General features: G+C 40.3%; 1 protein-coding gene across 1 annotated transcript in view; it reads right to left on the reverse strand.

The window, feature by feature from the left end:
- The window catches only part of TMEM123 (transmembrane protein 123), a 53,223-nt gene extending 29,486 nt beyond the window's left edge, over window positions 1-23,737 (reverse strand). Inside the window, exons 1-2 of the mRNA XM_046686046.1 lie at window positions 23,431-23,737; window positions 19,099-19,158 (exon numbers count right to left, since the gene is read on the reverse strand). Of these exons, the coding sequence (XP_046542002.1) occupies window positions 19,099-19,158; window positions 23,431-23,530 (160 nt within the window). The 5' untranslated portion in view covers window positions 23,531-23,737. The remainder of the gene's footprint in view (window positions 1-19,098; window positions 19,159-23,430) is intronic.
- Window positions 23,738-24,317: the final 580 nt, after the last annotated feature.

Genomic DNA, 24,317 nt, shown 5'->3' on the forward strand with positions numbered 1-24,317 from the left:
TTCATATGCTTTTGCATTTCTTGAAAGATTAAGTGCATGCATTATTAACTTCTACAATTTTTTAAAGCCTATAAAGATCTAAAAAAATAAATATGAAAAAATCTTAAACCATTTGAGATAAATCAAATCTCTCACCCCTTGTAAAAGAACAAAATTGCTTTAATTTTAGACACATTGCTAACAAGTTCTATTATGCAGTTTCCTGGTTGACTGCTGATTACAATCAGCAAATTGAGGGAGGAGTGGGCTATTAGAGGGAGGGATAAGACCAACAAAGACATGACAGTTGAGACTGTTAGAAAAAAGGACACAGAAGCTAAAATAAGCCATCTGAAGCCACTCAAGTGTAGGAACAAAGAACCCTATGTATCGAGAAGCCTCAAGGATGTAACTGTCTCACAAGACTATGATTACAAAAACAATATTTATAAAGCAGTGAATAGCTGACAAAGTATTCCCTATACAGAATTTTATTTTATCCCACAATAAACCTCGAGGCATACAGTAGTACTTTTATTGCCATTTTACAAATTTGGAAACAAACCCAGGGAGTGAATGGAGCCAGGGCACAAAGACCCTGAATCCATTCTCAGAGTTCAAACTTGATTATATAGATGGTCTTATTTATCTGATCCTGAAAAAGGAGAGAGTCAATTTGTAGATGTGGGTCCTCAAGTCACTATAGCCAGAATGAGCATACCTGCCAGACCATCCCACTCTGCACTGACCACACGCACACAGCAACCTTTTCAGAAACAGTCTTGGTCAAAGACAAAAATATGTTCTTATCAGGGGTTTCTGGGAAATGCTGGAAGAGGCAGAAAACCTGTTTGTTGAAAATGCACAAGTGGGAAAAAAGAAAATTCTAATTTGTATCAATTTCTATTCTCAAGATAACAGCATGTGTCTAGTTATCTGTCAATCAATCAGCTGAGATTCTGAAGACCAGCCAGGTATACTGGGAAGAAACACAGGCTTTTGCATCAACCACTCCTGTGCTTCAAATGGTTGCACAGTCACTTTCTAATTGTACAACTTTTCCTCATCTCTAAAATAGGGAAACTAATACTTAACTCATATAGTTATTTTGTGGAATTCAATAACAGGGGTGAAATACCTGTACAACGCTTGGCAAGAGCATTATGTTCAACAAGTGGATACCATTGTTACTACCATCACCACCACCAGCGTCATTTTACAATAGGGTACCGTCCAAATAAAGGCGGCCTGGACCTTCCGCCCAGCACAGATCCACTTCCTTCCCCTATTCCTTTCTTCACATCCTGTCCTCCAATGACATGTCTGTTTTTCCTCACTCCATCTCTGAATGTCACATCCACTCAGACCTAATTCAAGTGCTGTTTCCTTCAACATTCACCTAACTGACCCTGTTGGAGGAAAGCATCCTAAGAATTTGTTTGGAAAACGAGGATTTTTGAGACATGCACTAACATTCTTCCTCTAGACTGTGTTTCCAAACTTTTTGATCTACAGATCCCAGACTTGAGCTGCAACATCCAACTGGATTTCCAGCCTCCAGCTAGCCCAGCTCACTCAGACTGGCCAGCCTCCACATTCCAAATTGACGTGAGCCTACTCCTTAAATAGCCCATTGCTACTGTTTCTTCGGGCTAATAGGGATTTTGTACAATTCAGCAGTTTTTGCATACTGACAAAAAGACTCCCTAATTCGAAGTCTCAAGTCCAGAGGAGATTCTGTCAGCAACCAAAGACCTCAGTTCAGTCCTGAACAGGTTTTTCCTCCAATTACAACCCAAAGTTTTACATGTCTTACTGTCCCTATAGCATTTACTTGTGCCACTAAATGCAAATGTGTATAGACAGACTTCTACCACCTCTAGATTCCCTAATTGTTTAATATATTCTACAGTCTCTAATATAGCACATTCTTAAAGCCATGCATTTATCTTTACATTTCAAAACTCTGGTCATATGGCCAAAACATATACTTATGCTATCTAATGGTGAAACTTAATGTCAGTACACTAAAATGTGAAAACTACATACATCCCTGCCCCCCTCCCCCACAAAAGAGATTTTCCTAACTGAAAGTAACCTCTCCCTCTTTGGAGCGCTCACTTATGTTTTCTGCACTTTCATTACTATACCTAGTGTATTCACCTTTTATTATAGCTATTCTTGTTATTGCCTTTTCGATGAAACTGTAAGCATCCTAAGGGTAGTATCTATGTCCAGTTATCCAGTTAAGTCTCCGTAGCTCCCACAGTACCTGGAACATTGCCCAACACGTATTAGGTTCAAAGTGAACATTTGCTGAGTGCATATAACAAAGGAACATCAAAGGCTTATGTGGAAGTATCACTAAACCTCAACAGGAAGTCAGCTGGATTTCTGTAGCTGAAGTCTAAGTAACTATAATAACCGATGAGAACTCTGACTTCTCCACTCTTGACCGCTGTATCTGGATCACTGCTAACAGTCACGAGCTAACACACACTTAGCTCCTACTGCGTGCCAGGTACCGACTTAAGTGCTTTACATGTATTGACTCATTTAATCTTCACAGCAAACCTACAGAGTAGAACTAGAAGGAAAGTGAGGCATAGAGATTTTAAGGATATATCATAATTCCTTTTCCTCTAACCATATAAGAAAAAGGAATGCTAAAAAAAACTCATATCAGTCAAAATAGGAGACAACAATTTTAAAAAGCTGTAATGACCAAAGAGAATTTATTAGGCACCGCAACACTCTTTACAGCTTACCTCAATCTTCATGAAACTCTCGTGGGTTTGGAATCAGTTGTATGTTTTCTTTTCCATTTTCCTATTCATATTTTAACGGAATTAGTGTTTATGCCTTTTTCTCCAAGGTAAGAGAAGTTTCTACTACCTATCATCTATAATCAATTCCCAGTAATCCACTAAAAGTGTTTTCAGTAACTGTAACTGAAATTCTAGTGTTTTCACCTCTAACTAAATAGTGTAAACATAAGCAAAACTGTCTCCCCATCTATAGGCACTGGACTTCCCGAGGAACTCACTTTACCTTAAGTCAACAACTTTACAGCTAACTAATAGACTGACAAAGCATGTACAATAAGATATTTTAAAAACAAAACAAAACAGTGCTCTAACTAAATCCCTTGTGAGTGGAAAATTATCTAAGATCAGCTTATTTACCATAATTTGTCCCTATTTAAAGAGGTTGCTATGTAAGATTTAGCTATCTCAAGGAAGTAATAAAAAATATCTTTGACTTCATAAAAATGGAAAAACCCTGAAAGTTTACAAGCAAATAAGGTATGCAAGGATTTTGGCATGCCTTTAGTTGTTGTTTAACAGTAAAAGCACATTGATTTACTAGAATATGAAGATAACAGTGGAATGAGCATGTGGCTTACTGTTTAAAAATGGTTTTATTCCCCACTTATTTATCAAAATCCACAACTGGCTAACACATTCACAATTAGAAAACTTCCATTTGATTTGGTGGCATCTTGACTATAGTAGAATATCAAATAACTAACTAATGTATATGTCCAGGCACAAAACTCTTTCTTAACTGAACAGCCAAGTTGTGGATAAAGTTTTGTTTGGGCATATACATCAATTATTTGATGTTCTATTGTACTAGGGATGTCACCAAATAGAAGCTTTCTAATTGTGAATGCATCGCTATCTACTGTGCTCTGGAGTTAAGTGGCAGAGTTTTTTGGCATTTTTCTTTGCGGGTTCTCTTTCACAACTTTTAGCCTGTTGTTGGAACACACTACATGTATCTTATTCATCCTCCATATCTAGTTAGCTTGCTGACAAACACTTTTCATTTCCTAAACAATATATGCCTTTTCTTTCTGTAAAAGTTTTATATGCACAGAGGAGGAAGGGGGTTCAGTCCTTTCCTCTTGGCAACCAGGATAATGTTCAGCTCCTCCCTCTTCCTCTTGGCACAGATGTGTGTCCCCACCCTGTTCGTGATGAACTTGAGGGACCACTTGTCCTTGGGGACCTTGACAGCTCCATGGCACACTGCTCACATAGGGCGAAGCCATACACCTCTGGGATTAGTCCCACATGAACTTGGTGTGCTTGGTGAGGCGCCCACGGAGGCGGCTGTGCCTCAGCTTGCACATGTTCCTGGTCACCTCCTGGCCCTTGCTGAGACCCACCATCATGGGGTAGTGCAGAGCCATGGCTGCTGCAGTAGAAGGCCAATATATGTCTTTAAATGTTAAATGGCACCACACTATCCCAATACACTTAAATTAATTCTTGTTCCTTGTGCTTTCTGTTGACTATGTTCAGTTTTACAAAAGAAGCTCAAGGTCCCTCCTGACATAGTACATGCCCAAGAACTACGAGGAACAAGGGGAGAGGGTAGAAGCGGTAGAGAAGGGACAGAGAGGGTATAAATCCTAAGGAAATAGACTTTAAATATAAACATTCTGCCAGTTCATTCACAAAGACAAAGAATATTATCTCTACGTTGAGATGTAGAAAAGAACACGCATACACCTTATGAGAATTATCATGATAATTTTCTGGCAAGATACTCTTCCAGGATAAGAACCTGCTGGGGAAAAAAATGAGATGCACATAAGAAAAGTGATTCTGGGGCCAGCCGGGGGTGTAGTGGTTAAGTTTGCATGCTCCACTTTGGTGGTCTGGGGTTTGCAGGTTTGGATCCCGGGCGTGGGCCTACACACTGCTCATCAAGCCATGCTGTGGTGGCTTCTCACATACAAAATAGAGGAAGACTGACACAGGTGTTAGTTTAAGGACAATCTTCCTCAAGCAAAAAGAGGAAGATTAGCAACAGATGTTAGCTCAGGGCCAATCTTCCTTACCTCCCCCCCCCCCCAAAAAGTGATTCTAGACTAATGTTACCCTTTATCAGAAATTCTTGATCATCTGGATAATGACTTTACAAAGCTAACTGGAAAAGATATTCTGAGATCCTTGGGAAAGGGTCCCTCTCCAGTTCAAAGTGGCACAACATTTTTGATACAGTTCACATATGAATACAAAGCTGACAAGAGATGTTTCTGAAAAGAAAGGAGTCTAATACCTAACGGCCACTTACTCTGGGTCAGGCAAAATCACTACTACTGATTGTGGCTACGTGGCCGCTACAGTGAACATCTGCTATTTTTTTTCCTGCCTAGCTCCTGTTCCTCCTTTTTTGTAAGAACTCCTACTCTTCCGTTAGGGGCCATCCCTCCCTCATTCCATGTGACTTGGAGGGATGGTCAACGGGCAGGTAAGTGATTCAAACCAGACCAATCAGACTCTCCCAGGAATGTGAAACTTGAGAGTACACAAGGATGGCAAACAGTCATTTGATGGCCACCTCCTAAAGAGATTCTCTGTTCATCCCTGCCCCTGGGTTCCCTAACGGCATTCGGTCTGGAGGTTCATTTTTTTTTTTGATTTTGTGAGTGACCCAGTATGTGTCCAATCTTTCCTTGTTTGCCTGAATTAGCTAGAGCTGGTTTCTGTTGCTTGCCAGCCAATCATTTTAACACTATGAAACTTAAATCTGGGGTGACATCTACTTTCTTCTTCCTGTTCTTTTCTCTTCATAATCATGCTTATGGTTTCTCTTCAGCTGTTTTTTTTTTCTTTCCAACGGAATGCACTTTTCAACAGGAAGTTATTATCAAAGGGCAAGTTTTGGTGGACAAACTGGAAGCTTCTAAAATTAGACTTTTCTCTGAAAAGGTCTTTGACACCCCACTATGAACTTTTGACTCTTGCCTTGAGAAAATATTTTCTAAAATTAACGAACATGAAAATATGAAAGGCTGTGTCTGTTGCCGCAATGTTACTATACTAACCCAAGCCAGCTAGACTATTTTTAGTTCAAAAGTAAACTGTTAAAATCATAGCATTCTACTAAGCAAAAGTTTTACATCTTATACATAGCACCTTTTACTGGTAAACCAGTAAAGATTTCAGATGCAGCCAAATTCACTGAATTTACAGGGACTTAGTATCTAAAACAGTCTAAAAAGTTTATTTTGGTTCAGAGTGATCTGGAGCCTAGAATCATAAACAGAATTATTCTCTATCAAATCTAGTATGTACGGAGATTAACTTTTCCTTTACAGAAACAACAATACATAAGCTGTATAGATGATGCCAAGTCTCATTAACACAATTATGCTGTAGTAAGCACCTATTAACCTTGATGTATCAGTTACTTACTACAGATTGCTGAATCTCAAGACTACTTCCTGAAATGGAAGGTCTATGAATAAAAAGGATGAAATCATGGCAAAATTTGGATTACACAACTCTTGCAAGAAAATTTAATACCTAGAACAGTCAAATTCAACTGCAAAAAAATCAGAAACTCAACTCTCTCTCTTCTATGTTTGCAGGTTCACTGAAGTAACTTTCAAATCCAGTTAAGCATTATTATAGTCCCAGCACAAATAAACAAACAAAAAAATCATATAACTAAGAGGAAGACAAGTGAAGTCTCCTGCTGACATCTTTTTCTAAATCCTGGGTCTCTCCATAACAAAACCCTGAGGAGTCCCTTGGATTCCACCATTACAACATTTGATGGGCATGACTTTCTATGATTAAATTTATACAACCTTTTCAGACACAGTAGGGGTTCACAGTTGATTGTCCTTGGTGGAGAGATTCCACAATGACTGTCATTTTTTATCTTTGCCCTGGTATCTTCTGTTGCCTCTATTTGGAGTGTTCTGTTCTTCTCCCAGTGAACTCCTACGGGTCTGGCAAAGTTAGTGACTTGTTTTTGTTTTCCCACTGGGTCTTGAGAACACACACCACTATGGTTTATATGTCTCTCATGATGATCTCGAAGAGGGTAGAGATTCCACCTGTTTCACTGTTGTATCCTGAACCAAGCAGTGTTCCTGGGACTTAGAAGCCACACATTAATTGTTTTCTAAATGTAAAAAGTCAGCTTCTCATATATAAAAGGAAGTAGGTCAATAAGATCTACATTTCAAAAACTTTAAAAATTCATCCCTTCCTTTTCTTAAAATTTCTAAAGTCGTACATGTAGATGAAAAGTAATTCAAATAGCAGTGACTGCATTATCTGTGTGTATTAAGAAATTATTGGTAGTGATGTCACCAAGATGGCGACATAGGACGTTCCTGATTTTGCTTTCCCTCACAAGAAGAATTAATAACTATTCATGGACAGGACGTCACTGAGAGAATCCTAGAACACGGGAGTGAGGCTGAAGCATCCCCTGCACCACAGAGACCAAGACAGACTTCATCAGAAGGGTAAGAGTAGGGGCTATATGCTGACCGCATTGCCCCTCTCCCAGGCCAGTGCAGCACCATGTGGAGAGGTCTCCTCTGCACCTATGGTTTGTCCAGGGGAGAAAGAAAGCCCAGGGTGGACATCCAGCTCCCTGAGCATTGTGGGTCACTTCTTGGGAGCCCCTACTCTGGTCCTGCCTCATGTGGACTCTAGAGGAATCTGTGGGGCTCAACCATTGAGAATCTGATTGTGATGGAGGAGGGGCGAGAGGCTTGCAACAACCAGCACTGGGATCTTGGCACAGAGTTCCTACCTGCAGCACCCAAGTAGTAATCCCAACCAGTGGCTTTGCTCATCTGCCGAACCAAGTTGGTGGTACAGTGTGAACAGGGAACTTGGCGGGGTGCAGGTCTGCCTGATTTGGGTCTTCCAATGAAGGGATCGGCCAGCCCTCAAGCCTGATCTGCCCCCGCCCAGGCAGGGGAGCTGAATCAGTCTGGTCCATTGCTGAGTATAGTTCCTGACCCCTCCTGACCAGAAAGCCTGATAGGGAAAACACGCAGGCTCCTTGGAGCTGGCCTTCTAGTCCTGCCCAGGGAGGGGAGCTGAGTCATAGACCCACCCACTACTAAGTGAAGCTTCCAGCCTTGCCTGACCAGAAAGGCTGGCGAGAACACCTAGAAGCTGCAGAGGCCAGTAATGCTTGGGCAGAGAGTCCAGTGGGCAGAGCTGACAGTCTGCAGGGCAAAGCTTGTGGATCCGTTTGGCCAGGGAGCTTGGGGCATGGGTTGGCTTGAGTCAAAATCACAAACAAAGAGCTTTTCTGACCTGGGAGCTCGTTCTCCCACTGTGCCTGGGCAGGGAAACTAATTCATACCCCACCCATTGCTGAATACAGCCTTCAGCCCACACAACCAGGGAACTGAGAAAGAGCACATGGGAAGCTGTGTAGCTCATTGGACAGCCATGCTTACAGTGACATTTGAACAGAGAGCACAGCTGGTGGCTTTTACTGTCTGCAGAGCAAAACCGGTGGCGCTGTCTGGCCAGGGAATTCAGTGCATAGTCTTGCCTGATTCGGGTCCCCAAATAATAAGCTATGCAGGTCCTGGAGCTCGTCCTACTGCTCCACCAGGGCAGAGAAGCTAAGTCATAGCCCCACCTACTGTTGAGTATAGTACCTACTCCTGATCGTCTAGTAAGCCTGACCAGAGAAACCAGGCAACCGTGGAGCCTATCCTACAGCCCTGGTTAGGCAGAGAACTAAGCTAGCAGTCCTACCCTGCTGTTCTCAGTCAGCCTACCCCCTCCCGCCAACCTCAAAGCCCAGGCAGTGGCATTGCCCAAAACAGACCCTGAGAATAAACCCCACCTGCCCAAAGGCATTATTAGCAGACACATCTAGAAACCCAAACTGATCTGACTAGTGAAGAACTGTTTCTGTCAAAGCAAACCTGTAAAGTCTGGAAGAGGAGGTCCATTATTCAAACACACAGACACGAATGTAAGGAATCAAAGAACACAAGAAAAACTTGTAACCATGACACCACCAAAAGAAATTAATAAAGCTCCAATAACTGACCCTACAGAAATAGAGATCTATGAACTCCCAGATAAAGAACTCAGAAGAATCCTCTTAAAGAAGTTTAGTGGACTACAAGAACACACACACAGACAACTAAACAGAATTAGGAAAACAATGCATGAACAAAACGAGAAGTTCAACAAAGAAATAGAAACCATTAAAAAAAAAAAAAAAAGACAAGGGCCGGCCCCATGGCTGAGTGGTTAAGTTTGTGCACTCTGCTTTAGCAGCCAAGGGTTACACCGGTTCAGATCCTGGGTGTGGACATGGCACTGTTCATCAAGCCATGCTGAGGCAGTGTCCCACATGGCAGAACCAGAAGGACCTACAACTAGAATATACAACTATGTACTGGGGCACTTTGGGGAGAAGAAGAAGGAAAAAAAAATTGGCAACAGATGTTAGCTCAGGTGCCAATCTTTAAAAAAAAAAAAAACGACCAAACATAAATCCTAGAGCTGAAACATATAGTAACTGCACTGAAGAATTGAACAGACAGCTTCAAAAGCAGACCTGACCTTGAAGAAGAAAGAATCAGACCTAGAAGACAAGACATTTGAAATTATCCAGTCAGCGGAGCAAAAAGAAAAAAGAATAAAAAAGAGTGAAGAAAGCCTACGGGACTTATGGGACACAATCAAAAGCAACACTACCTGCATCATGGGAATCCCAGAAGAAGAGAAAGAGAAAACACAGAAGGTATATTTAAACCAATAATGGCTGAAAATGTCCCACACCTGAGGAGAGAAATGGATGTTCAGATCTATGAGGCCCAAAGGACCCCAAACAGGTTGAACCCAAATAGGGCTACACTGAGACATATTATAATTAAATTGTCAAAAAATCAAAGACAAAATAAGAATATTGAAAGCAGCAAGAGAAAAGAGAGAAATTACATATAAGGGAACACTCCCATAAGACAATTGGTGGACTTCTCAACAGAAACGTTTCAAGCCAGGAGAGAATGGGATAATTTATTCAAAATATTCAAAGAAAACTGCCAACCCAGAATTCTATACCCAGCAACACAGATGTTATCCTTGGTAAAGACACACATAGACTGAGAGTGAAGGGATGGGAAAAGATATTTCAAGTTAATTGTATCCCAAAAAAAGCTGGGGTAACTATACTTATATCAGACAAAATAGACTTTATACTAAAAATGGTAAAATGAGACAAAAGAGGACATTACATCATGATAAAGGGGTCAATCCACCAAGAAGATATAACAACTCTAAATATGCACCCAACATCAGAGCATTCAAATATATAAAGGAAAAACTAACAGAGCTAAAAGGAGAAATAAACAGCAATACAGTAATAGTTTGGAACTTTAATACTCCACACTCTCAACAGTGGGTAGATCATCCAGACAGGGAATCAATAAGGAAATAGCCCATTTGAACAACCGTATAGACCAAATGGACCTAACAGACATATATAGAACATTCTATGAGACAACAGCAGAATACACACTCTTCACAATTGCACATGGAACATTTTCTAGGATAGACCATATGCTGGGCCACAACACAAGTCTTAGTAAATCCCTGAAGACTGAAATCATTCCAAGTGTCTTCTCTGACCACACTGCTATGAAACCAGGAATCAGTAACAGGAGTAAAACTTCAAAATTCATAAATACATGGAAATTAAACAGCACTCTCCTGAACAACCAACAGATTAAAGACAAAATTAAAGGGGAAATAAAAAAGCATCTTAAGACAAATGAAAATGGAAACAACATATTGAGACTTACGGGATGCGGCAAAAGCAGTTCTAGGAGAGATGTTCATAGCAACCAATGCCTACATTAAGAAGCAAAATGATCCCAAATAAACAACCTAATTCCACATCTTAAGTAACTACAAAAAGGACAAACTGAGCCCCAAGTGAGCAGAAGGAAGGAAATAATAAAGATTAGAGTAGAAATAAATGAAGTATAGAACAGGAAAACAAGAGAACAGATTAACAAAACAAAGAGCTGGTTCTTTGAAAAGATAAACAAATTTGACGAACCTTTAGCTAGACTAACCAAAAAAAAAAGAGGACCCCAAACAACAAAATTATAAATGAAAAAGGAGACATTACAATTGACACCAGAGAAGTGAAAAGAATCATAAAAGGCTACTATGAACAATATGCCAATAAATGGGACAACCTACCAAGGGCAAATCAGGAAGAAAGAGAAAATCTGAATATACCAATTACTAGTAAGGAGATTGAATCAGTAATCAAAAATCTCCCAATGAAGAAGAGCCCAGGACCAGATGGCTCCACTGGTGAATTTTACGAAATGTTCAAAAAAGAATTAACACCAATCCATCTAGAACTCCAAACAACTGAAGAGGAGGCTACACTCCCAATCATTTTACGAGGCCAGCATCACCCTGGTACCAAAGCCAGAAAAGGATACTACCAGACAAAAAAAACTACAGGACAATATCCTTGGTGAACATAGATGCAAAAATTCTCAACAGAATACCAGCAAACTGAATTCAGCAGCACATTAAGAGGATCACTCACCACAATCAAGAGGGATTTATCCTTGAGATGCAAGGATGGTTCAACATCCACAAACCAATTAATGTGATACACCATGTGGAAAAATGAAGCATAAAAATCATATTATCATCTTAATATATGTAGAAAAAGCGTTTGACAAAATTCAACATCCATTTATAATAAAAACACTCAACAGGGGCTGGCCCCGTGACTGAGTGGTTAAAGTTCCACGTGCTCTGCTCTGCTTTGGCAGCCCAGGGTTCACAGGTTCAGATCCCAGGTGTAGACCTACTCCACTTGTCAGTCATGCTGTGGAGGCATCCCATACACAAAGTAGAGAAAGACTGGCACAGATGTTAATGAAGGCTAATCTTCCTCAAGCCAAAAAAAAAAAGAAGAGGACTGGCAACAGATGTTAGCCCAGGGCTGATCTTCTTCACAAAAAAAAACCCAACAAAACACACTCAACAAAGTAGGTATAGAGGGAATGCACCTCAATATAATAAGAGCCATATATCACAAGCCCACAGCTAATGTCATACTCAATGGTGAGAGGCTGAAAGCTTTTCCTCTAAGACCAGGAAGAACACAAGGGTGCCCACTCTCACCACTTCTATTCAACATAGCAGTGGAAGTCCTAGCCAGAGTAATTAAGCAAGAAAAAGAAATAAAAGGCAGCAGAATTGGAAAGGAAGAAGTAAAATTATCTCTATTTTCAGATGACATGATTTTATATATAGAAAATCCTAAAGACTCTACCAAAAAACTGTTGGATCTAATCAATGAATTCAGCAAAGTTGTGTGAAACAAAATTAACATACAAAAAGCAACAGCATTTGTATACACTAACAATGAATTATCTGACAAAGAAATTAACAAAGACAGTCCCATTTTCAACAGCATCAAAAGCAGTAAATACTTTGGAATAAATTTAACCAAGGAGGTGAAAGATTTCTAGTCTGAAAACTAGAAGACATTGATGAAAGAAATTGAAGAAGACACAAATACTGGAAAAGTATCTCATGATCATGGATTGGACGAATATTTAGTCCATATTACCCAAAGCCATCTATAGATTCAATGCAATCCCTATTAAGAATCCAATAGTATTTTTTACAAAAGTAGAAAAAACCCTAAAATTTATATGAAACCACAAAAAACCCTGAATACCAAAGCAAGATCTTGCGAAAGAACAAAAAATCAGGGGCATCACACTTTCCAGGTTCAAATTATATTACAAAGCTATACTAATCAAAACAGTATGGTATTGGCATGAAAACACAAAGACCGATGGAATAAAAAAGACAGCCCAGAAATAAACCCATGCATATGTAGTCAACTAATATTTGACAAGGGAGCCAAGAATACTCAATGGAGAAAAGACAGTCTCTTCAATAAATGGTGCTGGATATTCATATGTAAAAGAATGAAACTAGATCCCTATCTTAACACCACGCTGAAAAATTAACTTGAAATAGGTTAAAAACTTAAACGTAAGACTGAAAACCATAAAACTCCTAGGAAAAAACACATGAAAAAGCTTCTTGACGTGGGTCTTGGCAATGATTTCTTTTCGCTATGACACCTACAGCACAAGCGGCAAAATAAAAAATAAGCAAATGGGACTACCTCAAACTAAAAAGCTTCTGCACAGCACAAGTAATGATCAGCAAAATAAAAAGACAACCTACAGAAACAGGAAAAAATATTTGCCAACCATCTATCTGATAAAAGTTAATATCCAAGACACATAAAGAACTCACACAAGTTTATAGCAAAAAAGTAATCCAATTAAAAAAATGGGCAAAGGACCTACATAGACATTTTTCCAAAGCAGATATACAAATAGCTAACAGGTACATGAAAAGATGCTCAACATTACGAATCATTAGGGAAATGCAAATCAAAACCATGATGAGACAACACTTCACACCTGTTAGAATGGCAGGACCACAATGGAAAGATATACATGCTGGCAAGGATGTGGAGAAACAAGAAGCCCTGTGCACTCTTGGTGCGATGGTAAAGTGGTACAGCCACTTTGGAAAACAGTATGGACACCCCTCAAAAAATTAAAAACAGAATTACCATATCCAGCAATTCCACTTCTGGGACTATATCCAAAAGAAATGAAAACACTGTGTCCAAGAGATACCTGTATCCCATGTTCACAGCAGCATTATTTACAATAGTCAAGACATGGAAACAACCTAAGTGTTCATGAACAGATGAATGGATAAGGAAGTCATGAGATAGATACACACACACACACACACACACACGCATACAAAATGGAATATTATTCAGCCACAAAAAAGGAGGAAATCTTGCCATTTCTGACAACATAGATGGACACTGAAGGCATTATGCTATGTTACATAAGCAGGCAGAGAAGACAAATAAATAATATATGATCTTTCTTACATGGGGACTCTAACAAAAAACCAAACTCATAAAAAAAACAGACCAGATTTGTGGTTACCAGAGGTGAGGGGTAGGGGTGGGGGCAATTGGATGAAGGTGGTCAAAAGGTACAAACTTCCACTTATAAGATAAATAAGTACTAGGGATGTAATGTACAATGTGATGACTATAGTTAATAGTGTGTTGTTTCATATATGTTATATATAAAAGTTGTTAAGAGAGTAAATTCTGAGTTCTCATCACAAGGAAAAAATTTTTTCTTTTCCTATTTCTATTTTTTTTGTGTGCAGGTTTTTTGGTATCTACATGAGATGATGGATGTTAACTAAACTTATAATCACTTCATGATATAAGTCAAATCATTATGCTATACACCTTAAGCTTAAACTATGCTGTATGTCAATTATACCACAATAAAACTGTAAAAAAAAAAAAAAAAGGAACTGTTAATATTTAAGTGTAATAATGGTATTATGGTTATGTTTTTAAAAAAGTATTCATGTTCCTAGGTGAAATATACAATCACAATACGCACACCTTTATGACAAAACCTACCGAAGTACTCTTTAAGACAAACTTTTAGGTCAATTTAATCATTTACACCTTTCTCCAGAGTAACATTCCATTACTTGTAAAGTAACTGTTTACTTTTTCTGTTTGTTTGTTTCTTTCTTTTTTGTCACACTGTGATGTAAAAAGAGCTAATGGGGATGTTTTAGCTTGGGATGAGAGTTAGCGTTCATGTCTCAGGAAATTTTCACAAATAATCCAAGAACAACTGTTAAGAATACATGTACCAAACTGATACAAGTAGAATAAAAAGTCTTATGAATGGACTTCTCAACTATTGTCTACAGCTATTCATGTAAATAAGTCTTCTGGTTCTGAAACTTCTCTCAAGGAAACTGTACATCTCTAGAGAGTTAGTGCCTATAATAGGCTTCTATCAAATTTAAACATTAAACACAGTAACAATATTGTACTACTAATTTCACGACTACTACTCTGTTCCCATCCCTCGCCCTCCTCCTCACCCCTTTTCCTGCAAATAATTTGTTCTCTGGATGATTGCAATGTCTTGTTTTAGGGGCTTTCATGGGATGGGAGGAGGATATCCCAAGATGAGAATCATATTTTCTGCATATCCCCACCAGTTAAGATTTTATAATTCTTTACCAAAAAAATTTTCTTTTTAAAAAAAACTAACCCTCACCACAAAAGCAGTTATGTTTCCCACCCACTCACCAAAGATTACTTAGAAATAGTGTCCCCCTTCAGCCACTCTCCAGGTCAGTGATTCTCAACCTTAGTTACACACTAGAATCACTGGGCATGTTTTTATGCTACTCACCCCACTCCGATTTAACTGGTCTTAAGCGGGACCCAGACCAGTATTTTTAACGTTCCAGGTAATTCCAGGTGCTACTAATTTTGAGAAACATTGCTCTAAGATTTCTTCCAGTTCTAAGGTTTTATAATTTTTAAAATTTAAGTGGAACAGTATAACTTACTAGATGAAGTTTCTAAGATTCCTCTGCAAGAAACCTCTTTAATAACTGGGTCATGCAGGATGTTAAAAGCACCTAATTTTTTCACTGTCACCCTCCATCTCCTATAGTCTGTATCTCCCCACCTGGATATAAACTTCACGAGAGCAGGAACTTATCGGTCTAATTTGCCACTATATGCCTGTGCCTAAACCAGCGACTAGCAGAGTGGGCAGTCAAAACAAACATCTGTTCTCTGAATAAGTGAATATAATTCTGCCTGATTTTCCCACTCTACACTCCTTGAGACAACATCTGATGATGTTAAAAATTACTAGCAATTTTCAAATGCAATCTCAAAAACATGAGTTGAACACAATAAACTGTTTTTGAGGAGTTGAAGCTGTTCTTTAGCACAAACAACTTCTTCATAGTAGTTATGGAAATTCTCTCCGACATCAAATCTTAGGTCTGTCTATCTATCTAACACTATTTGCATTTAAAGCAACCTGTCAGGCCAACTGGTTCCTGTCTTACAGTAGCTACAACCTGAGAGGAAGTTTCCATTTAATATTTCTTTCATACATAAAACATTTCACTCAAAATACATAGAAAAAGGCAGTATGGAATACAAGATTATGTACCTGATGAATTCTTTCCACTTCAGTAAGACTTTTAGCATTTCCCCTGGGGGTAAAAACTGGAATACAGAATTATTTGAGTAGGCTATTCCCAAATTTCCACTGCCTTCTTCTGCAGAAATCTAAGCCCAAGCCAGATCCATCTGCTCAAAACTGCTGCAGTCCTGCCATGTCTGTGGATAAAACCAACACTACCAGAGTAGTTCAAGTGACTGGAGCAAGGATGGGTCACCAGGCCAAAGGCAATCATGTATGGATGGAATATTAAGGGAGAGTAACTACTCTCAAAGTGGCTTGGTACAAATTATGCCCAAGAAAAGAACTTCAAACTGGAGGGTGGTACCGTGAACCGCCGAGATTCTTCTTGGGGAAGCCTAAGTGCTAAGTGATCAGGAGAAAGTCGTATCCTGAATGATACTGAGCTGTTGTTGTGGTTACTGATGAGACCTGCTGTCCATTCTGGACCACATCACATTCCCTTGTATCCTTGCTCAAACCCATTATGAAAAATAATCTGGGCATGTGTCTTCCTTGCACTATAAAGAATAAATTTATCCATCCACGGACCCTACACTATAAACTCTCTCACTATATAAGAAATGGGGGAAATTATTTCCTATATAAGCTGAAAATGCATCAAACAAGTCCCTGCAGAAAAGAATGTCAAAAGTATGCCTATCCTCAAATAATGATTAGAGCCTATAAAAAAACAGAACTGTTATATACAATTCAGTGGAACAATTGGAAAGTAACCTCAATTCCTGTTTCGTTGACCTCAAGTATCTATCTTACTCTATAGACGAAAAAAAAATCAGCTATAATAATGGATAAGATTGAAGCATAAAGCAGTCATGTCTGCAAAATGTATCTAGTGATTCTTTGATAAGGTTAGTTAGTAACTACAAAATATGTATTTGGTTCCACAATTCAGTTCAACCAACATGTGTGCACACCTATTACATACCAGGCATAGTGCCAGGTGCTAGGATGAAGAAATCATAGATATCACTCTCAAGGAACTTAGATGAAGGCTAAAAAAACAAAGAAAACGGAGAAAAAGGATTTGTTGAATCTACTGTGGTGAGTCCTATAAAAGTGACAGGCCGCTGATGTTGTAAGCAGTATTGCTGGCAGTCTCCACTTTTTCCAACAATACGTTCCTGGAATACACATCATATGAGCGTTTGCCAAAGAAAGATGTTACATTCCTTTTGGGATTGGTGCCAAATAAACTGCATTAAATAAATAGCACCAAATAAATTGTTAAACAATATGTTCAAAACACAATGTTTCAACAATTAGAAGGGTCTGTTACTATAAAAGAGAAAATATTAAGCATCATGTCCTACAAACATACACAAATTCAACAAGTTACATAAGGGTTTTCAAGATTCAAAGAGGATATAAGAGGAATATAACAGTTAGGGGAAGTGTTACACATGGAACAACAAAAAATTTTTATAATAGTGTATTATCCAGTCTCCTTAGAAAAAAATTTTGGGGCAATGATTTCTTTTTTTCTCAATAAATTTTCCTGGGCTAGAAGGGGCATCTGAAATCATCCCACTTACTCTGGAGCTGTTCTTAAAGCACAGCACTGATCTTTAACAAAGGTTCATGGTTGATGTCGGTGGTATTTCTTCACTGAGAAGCGGTTTTTAAAGGTAAGGCCACATGGCAGTTTTAGGAAGTGTGGTGAAGGGTCACAGGTTTTAGAATCCAAGAAACTGAGTTTCAAACTCTGAATACGCCATGTGATCTTGGGCAAGTTTCTCAACTCTGTGTTGGGGCTAAGTTTCAGTTTCCCCCTGTGTAAAACAGAACCACACCGGCCTCACCACTGTTCGATTATGAAATGCACGAGAAGAGTCTTATACATTGTAGGGATTCAAGAAACACTGGCTCTTAATACTATTGTTGTTATCTTTACCTTTCTTCTACCTCCTTGGTTTATACGAAATTAAAGTTCAGCAGTACAGAATGAGATTCAATAAACGTCAAAAGGAAAAAACACCTAATAATCTAATATTGAAAAAAAAAAAACCCTCCCACAACTGTCCAACAATAATCACTATTACATTTCAGGGTAATCTATCTATTCTTTTTCTCCCCCCAATGAAAATTTTTCTGTGGAATTATTAAAACTAAAATAAAAGTATATCCTGACTACCTCCAGCCAGAAACCAGTAGGGAAGGCAGAAAGGATGAAAAGCACAGAGGTAAACTGACAATATGAACTACGTGGAGCACTGGGACTCCCACAAGAGTAAAAATGGCACAAAATTGCACAACAATGTAAATGTACTCAATGCCACTGAACTGCACACTTAAAAACGGTTAACATCCTAAATTTTATGTTGTGGATATTTTTTCATAATGAAATAAAAAAAAACAAAAAATAACTCTAAAAAGTCAGGGCTTGGTCCGTTTTGTATCCTCAGCACCTGGAATGTGTCAGCACATTAGAGACACTCAATAAATGTGGGTTGAATAAAAGTAGAGAAAATGGGTCTAGTGATAGGATCTTGTACCTTTGGCTAGTTTCTACTTCAGTTAACTCTGAAAAATAAGGATAGTAAGAAGACAACCTAAATAATGCTTACAAGAAACATGTCTTGACGGTTTACTACTGATATTTATGACATCAGCCTGGTTCCTTTATCTTTCCATGCTAGTGAACTCAGAATTCCAAAGAAGAAAGCCATTTGTCCCACACTAAAAGCACAAGGAAAGCATCTCACCAATTGTTTCAACAGGGAAGATGGTGGGATGAAGTCTGACTGATGGTTGAAATGTAAGGAGGGTCTCCCTAGAGTTGGCCAAGGCAAATGAAGGCTTCTGTGGCTGACTAGCTTAGAGTGACTTGTTTCACCAGCAAGACCAGCAGACTTACATATTCATATTTCACATCTGCAGGCAGAGTGCAAAACCTTCACACCCAAAACTGTGCTTCAAAACTCAGCCTGAAATTCCAACATGCTTTTAGTTTTAGAATGTATTCACATCTTTGCTAGACTGAGAAAGACTGTTCATCCAGGGGACCATTATTTATGATGCCTAGTAAGGGCAGCCCGTGAGGTAGGCTTTAGGGACTCATGAGTGAGTAACTCATGGTTAAAACAGATCAGTGTACCAGCTTTCATGCACTTTCCTGGCTAATATCATTTCACGTATCCTAGACAGATGAAAATCCATTTCTTGAACCTTTTTAAACTCACCTGGTGATGTAGTACCGGTGTTCTGTGGGACCATAGATCTCACTGTGCTGCTTGAAAATCCTATAAAAATAAAGAAATATCCTGTGATGAAAGGACATTTAATATTAACCAAGAACACTAGCAATATGTTCGGAGGTGGTGGTGTGGGGGAGGGTAAATTATTCCACAGGAAGTTCCACTTTTGCCACTGTTGCTATGAAACGTACCTTGAAACTATCAGTAAATCTAGGACTGTATTGACAGATTTTCCAAGACAGAAAACATATAGCTTATGTAAAAAACACTTACATAGTACTATGTACCAGCCACTGACTGACTACATTAGCTTTTGCCAAGGTTCATTCACCCACATGAGGACACGGTGACTGGTAAGAGAGAAGTCGATTTCTGCTACTGACAACACTGCTCTTCTGAGTGGAGTGGACCATCCTGGGAGGGGCCCTTTTTATTCATGGGTGCCCCTAGGTCTTGTAGCACCAAAACCCCTAACTTGACACAATGGAGAGAAGACGAAGTGGGCAGGATTTTCATTTTTAATTGCAAGCCTTCTCAGTATGATTCTTTTAATTTTTAACTAATACCTTAAAATTTGGGAAGGTTTAGAAGAATTCTATGCCTCAGTTAAGCAACTTCTCAGAGTGGTTTATTCACCTTGGGTCTTTGTGTAATGGAAGATCAAATACATACACCACATAGGAAGAGAGCAAGTGTATCATTGTGTACTTTTCACAAAGACAGCCCTCTCCCACCAAAAAAAACCCCTCAAAGAACAAAGAAAAGTAAGCAATAGCAACTTGGAAGGATCCATCTCTACTGTGTGTGCAAATTTCCTCCTCTTGATGGAACTACAATCCATTTATCACAGAAGGATATGGTGTGAAGATTAAACTGGAAAAAGATCAAGATCAGTAGACTATTCAGATGTATCTAGCAGTAGTATCAAATAACTGATAATATTGTGAAGAGCTTACTACATGCCAGGCCTCCTGGGGAACATGTAACTTGTATTAGCTTACCTAACCCTCCCAACAATTCTGAGACAAGAATATAGTTCTGCAGTGACAGGAACTGAGGCCCAGAGAAGCCCACCCAGGCTAATAAGCGGCAGTCTGGATGTGGACCAGGCTGTTTGATTCCGAAGCGTGTACATGTGAGAGCCAAAACAAAACTATTGATTTTCTACTGTAAACCTGCTGTTCCCCCAGTCTTCCCAGTTGTTGCTATAACCAGTTGTTCAACCCTCAAACCAAGAGATCATCCTTTGATTCTTCCCTCTTTCTCACTCCACCACCCAATGCATTAGCAAGTGATTTCAGTTCCCTCTCTGTGAATAGATCTAGAATCCATGCACTTCTCTCTACATTCATGCACTATCAGCACTATCAGATCTTTCACCTGGACTACTACAAGAGCCTCCTGGTTCTCTCTCCCTGCTGTTATTACTTTTATGAGGGTTGATTTCCTGGCAACCTATCTTTTTCTTTTTTGCTTGAGGAAGAAGACAGAAGCGGATGACCTTTCTAGCTCTTTCTAGTGCTAGCACCTTTTCTCTTTTTTGCAATAAATACTTATGAAACACCTACTGTGGGCAGGCCCTGTTTTTGCATCCTAAGAGACAATGTCATGGACAACATAAGTATAAGGAGGCCGATGCTTTACTTGACAGAAAGACCAAGCATTAGAATAGAATGCACTGAATGGAAGAAAAGAAAGTTAAATTCATGCAGTGGCATAGACTTACTAAGGATTAATTTCATCTCCTAATTGACTACCCATTATGGTGGCTTTTGAAGCCTGGGACTCGCTTTAGAAAGTCCCTGTTATTTGGAGTCATGTCCACCTCACCCACCACCCCCGCTCCCCACAGCCTGAGAACACTTTAACCACGGCTTGCCTGAGATTTGATAGATGTAATCAAGAGAGCTGGAAGTGGCCATCTCCTGGCAACCTATCTGAATTCTTGAATACAGCATTTCTGAAGCCACCTTAACTCCTGGGCTTTTCAGTTAAAGAGTCAATACAGTCCCTTCTTTCCCCCAAGGTTGTTCAAAGTGAACAAGTTTCTGTCACTTGCCACCAAGAGTCCTGATTAATAGCCTCTCCTTCCCCACCCTTATGTCTTTCATTGTACTACCACAGTCTATCTTGTTTGCTGGTTTGCTAACTTGTTCACAGTCTCCCCACTCCTCCAGCTGAGGATATTTATGAAACTAAGCAGCAGACTGTGAAGGATATTTTAAAAGAATTTCAGTAACATTTTTACCTCCCCCCACAATATCCTGGGCAATGGTAGTATTGTGGGTTTAAGCATTGTCTACTTGAAGAGCCAACATCACCTAATGTGGCTTAGTGGCAAAACGGTTAATTGAGAGTTTGGATTCTGGTCTCTGAAATCCAACATGTATTAGTTGTTTTACTTTGAATAAGTTAGGTAACATCTAAGCCATAATTTCCTCATCTATAAAATGGGGATAATACTATGAGGCTCCAATGGGACCATGTATGACCTCAATTAGCATAGCATGAGGTACATGAGAAAAGTGCCTGGTAAAAATTAGCTATATAAGCTCTTAGCACGGTTGTTAAAAATCACTGTACCTCATAGTGACACTTTATACAGATTACACGCTGCATATGAAGACTAGGACAACATTTATTTGCTTTTTTGAGAAATCCTCTTCTTTTACTCTAGTTTCAAGGTGATATTATAGTCTGTAGAAATGGATTCCAGCTCCTGTTGGTTATACTAGTTCATGAAATGAAGGCTCTCCTATAGTAGAACATTCATTCCAAGTTTTTCAAATAGCACTACCTCTAGCGAGACATTAAGTGATAAACAGAACAGTCCAACAGTGGGTATTAAAATAGGGCAAAAAAAAAAATAACTGTGTTATGAGGGCAAAAGAAAGAAAAGCAAGGACACTCAATTTCTCTAATCAGTAATTCACTAGAGAAATAAAAATGTTTACTTTCACAAATTAACAAATTTTTAAAAATGGAGACCTCCTCCATAAAAATTGGTATAAAATTAGCACCAAGATATACTGTTTCATTCCAGATTGTTCAGTTTTACAATAAAACATCTCATAATACTGAAAAAATCATGGACATGATTTACTGATCATTCTTTTCTTAAATGATCTCAAAATTGTGTCCATAAAGCCAGTTTGTCACATGCACAATTCAGCAAAGCAAATAAAAAAAAATTCAGCAAAACAAAAATAGTTATTGTGTAATTCACCTAGATTATTCTAACAAAAGCAGGTGTTGTGCCTGAACCGTCTGGTTTTACAAACTGCTGTCTTTATCTCTTGCTAGATAAAACTAATCTAAGGCTAAATACACAGCGGATGGATAGAATTTAAAAACATGAAAAACTTGGGTCACTTAAAGTAACTTATCCTATTTACTGACCACTACCCAGTGACCTGACTTCTATAATAGCTGACAAAGAGAAAACGGAATTTACACAGCAAATCCCAGTTTTCTGGCCTTATCCAAAAAAGACTTTTTAAAGAAAAGGTCTAAAGGAACCACCACCCATCCCCCGCCGTGTCCCCCCCCCCCCCCCCCCAGAAATGTCAAAATCATTTTGTATGGCCTTATTGACGATAAGGTCGTGGGCTCCTGACGACCGTGAAGCTGTGACCTTAAGGCTGCACAGCTGATGCCTGTGTTTATGGCACACGAGGGGCGGAAGGCGAGCATCCACAGGGGCATAAGCCTCACCTGCGCCCAGGAGGGCAGGGTACGCTCCCCAAAAGCTCCCAACCAGCCACGTTAGCCCCAAAGTCTTAATTTTAAGAGTCTGGGGAACCTTAAGACTAGAAATCACTTGTGAGCTATTATACAGACGATAAAACGCCGGGGAGACGACTGAACGGTTCCCCAACTAACTGGTAGACATGTTTCCGCAGGAATCGGTAGACATATTTTTCAATCTACCTAATGTTGTTTACAAAAGGAAGCCTTAGATAAACTCGAACCTCCCAGAAAACATTAACTTCAGGCAAAGGCTGTAACAACTCATTTCAAACCTCCGCGGAAGGCTCATCCTTCGAGTAACTCAACAGGTTGCACGCACTCCTCCAGGCCTGCGACCACCACTTGCGGAAAAACTGAGGGGAAAGGACCGGACAATTTCTAAAGCAGGTGGTCAACCGGCTGGAGCCTCAGTTTCCCCCAGCCCCATCCAGTCACCTCCAGGTCTGCCCAGTGCAATTGGCTTAAGACATGCAGAACTTTCGGCACAACCAGATCCCAACTTGGAACTCCCGCCTGGCGGCGCGCCTCCTCCCTGGATGGGGACTGGCGACCCCCGCGGCCACTTACTCTCCTGGTCTGAGCTGTCCACGGCGACCTTCAGCAGGGCTAGCAGCAGCAGCGCCCCCAGCATCACCACGGCCCAGCCACCTCGCGCGCCGAGTCCCATTGTTCTGAGGGCAGGACGCAGCGGCCTCGTGGGTCCCCAACCAAGGTGGCGGCGGCGCTAGGAAGAGCGGCCCCTCTGCACACCGGGGCCCGCTCCGCGTCCCCTTCCGCCGCGCACGCCTCCCCTCGCGCCGCCTGCCCCCCCAATGACCTAATACGGAGCGGGAGCCGAGCCTGGACCGGGCGTCGCTCGCCAAGCCCGAGCTGCGGGACGGGGCGGGGCCGGCGCGCGGGGGCGGGGCTTGGGGCGGGGCCGGCGCGCGGGCAGGGTTTGCGGGGCCGGGCGGTGTGATTCTTCTCTGCCTCCGTCTCTGACGCGCGCCCCTGAGCCCCAGGACCCTCGAGCAGTTTCCTTTCTCTTACGAAATGGCAGTTTTGTTCTCTTGCATCAAAGCGAGTACCGCTGCCTTTCCGGATACCGAACATGTCGGGCTTCGCTGGGCCCGGAAGGAAGTCTTTGAAGAGTAGTTTTCAAGTGGGGCCCGGGGTTGCATGCGGCTCAGAGTGAGAGGGGAAAGTTGCAGGCGGGGCAGCAAAACAGAGAGGTCAGGGAGAGAAACTCGAGTGGATAGGATTTCCTCTGAGGGGTCCTGGCCGTCAGCTCTTTCCTTTCCAGTGACCCAGCCTAAGTGTGGAGGGAGGGCAACCTCGACAAATTCATTGCTTAAGTTCGTACGGGAAACACCCATGATCTCTATACCCCAAATTGTACCTCATCCTCTTCCACCGGTTACCTGCATCTCTAGATAAAGATACATTCTGTGCGCAAAAAGTAATGGAGTGGGTAG

This window comes from Equus quagga, chromosome 14, assembly GCF_021613505.1.
Source record: "Equus quagga isolate Etosha38 chromosome 14, UCLA_HA_Equagga_1.0, whole genome shotgun sequence".
NCBI classification, from domain to species: Eukaryota; Metazoa; Chordata; class Mammalia; order Perissodactyla; family Equidae; genus Equus; species Equus quagga.